The 3,877-nt window shown below is 58.5% G+C and overlaps 1 protein-coding gene across 1 annotated transcript in view; it reads right to left on the bottom strand.

The window, feature by feature from the left end:
• Positions 1-3,297, bottom strand: part of CXCL14 (C-X-C motif chemokine ligand 14) — a 12,546-nt gene extending 9,249 nt beyond the window's left edge. The window contains exons 1-2 of the mRNA XM_006166838.3: positions 2,976-3,297; positions 2,705-2,810 (exon numbers count right to left, since the gene is read on the bottom strand). Of these exons, the coding sequence (XP_006166900.1) occupies positions 2,705-2,810; positions 2,976-3,039 (170 nt within the window). The 5' untranslated portion in view covers positions 3,040-3,297. The remainder of the gene's footprint in view (positions 1-2,704; positions 2,811-2,975) is intronic.
• Positions 3,298-3,877: the final 580 nt, after the last annotated feature.

Here is a 3,877-nt window from a genome sequence, read left to right as displayed (position 1 = left end):
TTTCCCTCTCTTTCAGATGAGCGCACATGTCCTATGGCAAATTAAAAATTAATAATAAATAAAATAATTCTAAAAAATATGAAGGGTGTATAAAACTTTTATGGAAACTACATGTTATGTTCAAGGTCCTACGTAAGGCCCCTGGAGAAGTGTCAGGTGAGAGGTGAGGATGCTGCTTCTTGAGGGGCCCCAGTACAGCAAGGTGTGACTGAGGACTGGGGCAGTGCGATGGGCTGGGGGTGGTAAAAGAGGGTGGTGGGAGGTGAGAGTGGAAAGGCAGGGAGGCAGGTCCCCACAGGGTGCCACAGGTAAAGTGTCAGGGCCCATGGGCCAAGTTCTAGAAGCAGCCAGTGTTGCCATTGCCATGAGCTCAGCCTCCCAATCAGTGGGAGAGGGAACTGAATCTCGGGGCGTCCATGGGACAACCTGTCCTCATCCCTTCTTTGTGCTCTGAGTTTCTGGGCCCCTCATGGGCGCAGCACCCCAGGGCAGGACAGAGGACAGGGCCCGGGGCCTTCACTGAACCCCTCTGAGACGCCTGGCTCCTTTCAGGTTGTGAGCAGGGGCCAGGCTTCAGAGTGTACTCTGGTTGTTTGCCTCCCGTGGTACCTAGTCACCCTGCAGGAATTTACCAGAAGCATTTCTCTCTGCCTACAATGCTGCTGTAGCACTCTGAATGAAGGGACACGCAATGCCCAGTCAGGTCAGTGTGCGGGCTGAGTGTCGGAAACCCTGAAGGTCAGGGAGAGCAGGAAAGGACTGGCCCTCCCACCATGGCGCCCTCCCACGTGCCTCGTCATAATACTGGGATTATGGAAATCAGTCCTGGAGTGCACTTTGAGGATTTGTGACCCCAACAACTATCAGACATGCTGAGGCCTGCGTCCCTTTCCTCAGCACCCAGGTCAGGAGGTGGGGGTTTCAGTGGGAACTCAGAGGACATAGGACATGAACTGTCCTGTACAAAATCTGGACTCTGGACCCTTCCAGATGCATGGACTCCTACTTGCCAAGGGGACTGCTCTGCCTGCTGCCTCCCTCCCACCTCCAGCCTCAGCAGAGATTTCTGGGTGACTCAGGGTGAGCTGGAAAACTTGCCTTTGTTCAGCCCTTGTGGCTGGAAACCTGCTTTGGCAAAAAGTGCTGGCCCCTAGTCTGATGTAGAGAGTGTTAGGCTCTTAGGAGAGGAGAGGAGCCTCTGGCCCTTCAGGGATGAGGCCTGAGACTCAGGCTGGGAGGGAGGAGGCTTAGGAGAGGGAACGGTGTGCTGCTCTTCACACAGCCCTTGCAAAGTTTCACCAGGCTGCATGAAGGCTTCACGCACGCTTGCCTGGCTGGAGTTTCCCTCCGTACTCAGAAGAGCTCTGCCAGGAAAACAGCATGGCTTTTCTGAGCTTTGTCCTGAGATACCACTGCATCCTGTACCCCACTTCCCCCCACAAGTTCTCAGAAACCTGCCTGGTGTACAGAGCATTCTTCAGCTCTTGCGTGAGTGCAATTTAGCTTGCAGTGCCCCCTGTCCTTTTCAGACTCCAACCTGGATGTGCCAAGGGGCTTCTAACTCCTCTCCCAGTTCATTTGACCCCTGGCTTCCATCAAGAAGGATTTGGGGCAGTTTTTCTGAGTTTAGTCTGCAAGGCAGGGACAAGGACAAGCAGGTTAATTTAGATCCCTGTGCAGGAGGAATGGGGCTCAAGCCCGGTGGCTTTGCAAATCCCCCAAACTTCAGCCTGACTGTGCCCCTAGGTGGCAGGGGTCTGCATGCAGGGTGGGGGGGTGTGCACTGCCTTTGCAGACACTGTGGGCAGGTCTTTGGGCCAGCAAGGCCAGTCAGTGGAAGGCACTTGCCCAGACTGAGAATAAAGTGTGTCCTGTTTCTGGGGGAGGGGAAGAGGGGCCAATGGTCCGTGGCAAATATTTGGTAGCTGCTTTTGCCAAGGGCTCCCTTCCTGGCCAAGAGCATATTGATGGGGGACACAGCGGTGCTAGCCGCAAGTGGTTAATTGGGAAGGCCGAGGAGCAAGGAAACTCAGTGTTCTCTCACTCTGCCCCAGTTTTTAAAACTTTCCCCACATCCCCACCATGCCGGCCTAGGCCGTGAGGCCGGTTAACCCCAGCAGTGCACTTGGCGCAGGACTGCTCAGGCTGACTGCGGAGGACTGCAGCGGGTGAGGAAGAGCCAGACCCTTCTCCAAATGAAAGCCCCTGGAACCCAAAATGGGCCATCCCAGTAGACAGTCCTCCCATAGGAAGAAGGCTCTGAAAGCTGTGTCAGGATTTAAGAGAATATTTGCTTTAATCTCTCCGGTGCTGGGGTGCAGGTGGGGGGCACCTTACAGTTTGGGTGAGAGTGTTGTGAGAGATTTCAGGAGAGGTGTTGTAAGCTGGTGCTTGGGAGCCTTTAACCCTTGACAGCCCCAGCAGGCGGTGGCCCACGACGCGGAAACCCAGGCTACCCCAGTTGAATCCTAGCAAGGGTGAGCTCCGAGACGCTGTTCGGAGCACGGACAGTGACCCCCTTTCCAGACTGTCTTCCAGACTGTCGCGTCAGCGTCCTGTGCACTCGTTGGACAATTACAAAGGCTTCGCTAAGGCCTTGACAAAGGCTTAGGGAACCGTTTGTTAGCCCGCCGCGGACCCAGACTGCCCCGGCACCGGGTCAGGGGCAGCGCGCACACGCTCTCTGTGAGGAGCGAGAACTCACATAACCATCTTCTCCTCGCAGTGCGGGTACTTTGGCTTCATTTCCAGCTTCTTCACGTCGCTGTAGCGGATCTTGGGACCCTTCCGGGAGCACTTGCATTTGGACCCTGCGGGAGAGCGCGCGGGGACCGCTCAGTTGAGAGAGGGATCTCCTGCCCCTCTGCCCGCGGTGCCCACCCAGACCCGCCAGGATCCCAGGATGCCTTGCCGTTGGTGCTGGGGTTGCTCAGGACGGGACCAGACGGTGGCTAGGGGACCTCCCGGGCACTCACCGTCCACGCGCGCGGCGCACAGCGCCAGGAGCAGCAGGAGCAGCGCGGCGGTCAGGAGCCTCATGCTGGCCGAAGGGGCGCGGCGCGGGAACAGGCACGCTGGGAGGGCGCCGGCCCGTCCGTGCGGCGGCCAGAAGACGCCGCCGGCTGCGCTCTCTGGGCTGGGAGACGCCGCAGCGCTCGGCTCGCTCCGGCTGGCCCGTCGGTGGGTTCCTCGCGGCTGTCTCGCTGCGCGCTGCGCTCTGCGCTCGGCTCTGCGCTCTCTCCACAGCCTCCCTCCGCCCGCCCTGGCCTCCTTTAAATCCGCTCCTGCCCTCGCAGCAGCGAGCTCATTAATATGCAGAACCACTCGGTGACTCACTGAGATTTCTCAATGTGGTGGGGGGAGGAGACCTTCCCAGCCCGCCCGCCGCCGCCCCGGGAAGGACTGCGATCGCAGCGGCGCACACTCGGAGCCACGCGCGCACAGGCACACTCACACACTCACATCCGCTCCCTCTCCGTTCACACAACACGCTCTCCTTCACGAGCTTGCACACACTTTCCAGTGCCGCCGTTCTCGTTTGGGATGGGCCATATGGTGGAGAAGCCCTGAAGGACACTGAATTTGGATTCGCTCGGTCCCTTCTCTGGCCAGACAGGCCTACTGTTCAGAGCCACTGGGAGACCCAGGCCCGGGGCCCAGAAACTCCGAGAAGATCTGAAAGGGCTTGGGGCAGGTGCCAAGTGTGAGGCCTGCAGGCCTGGTCCCTAGGGCTTGAGCAGTCCCTGTTGGGCCAGCAGCCCTGGTGGCCAGAGCACAAGGCCAGAGCTGGACAGGGGCTTGGCACAGGTCTGCAGCAGCAAAGCTACTGCTTGCCTCTCAGCCCTAGGACTGACTCGAATATTGCATGTGCGTGTTG

This window comes from Tupaia chinensis, unplaced genomic scaffold, assembly GCF_000334495.1.
Source record: "Tupaia chinensis unplaced genomic scaffold, TupChi_1.0 Scaffold144346_1, whole genome shotgun sequence".
NCBI lineage: Eukaryota > Metazoa > Chordata > Mammalia > Scandentia > Tupaiidae > Tupaia > Tupaia belangeri.
The sequence above is the reverse complement of the archived record's forward strand: the minus strand, read 5'-3'. Positions and strand labels throughout refer to the sequence as shown.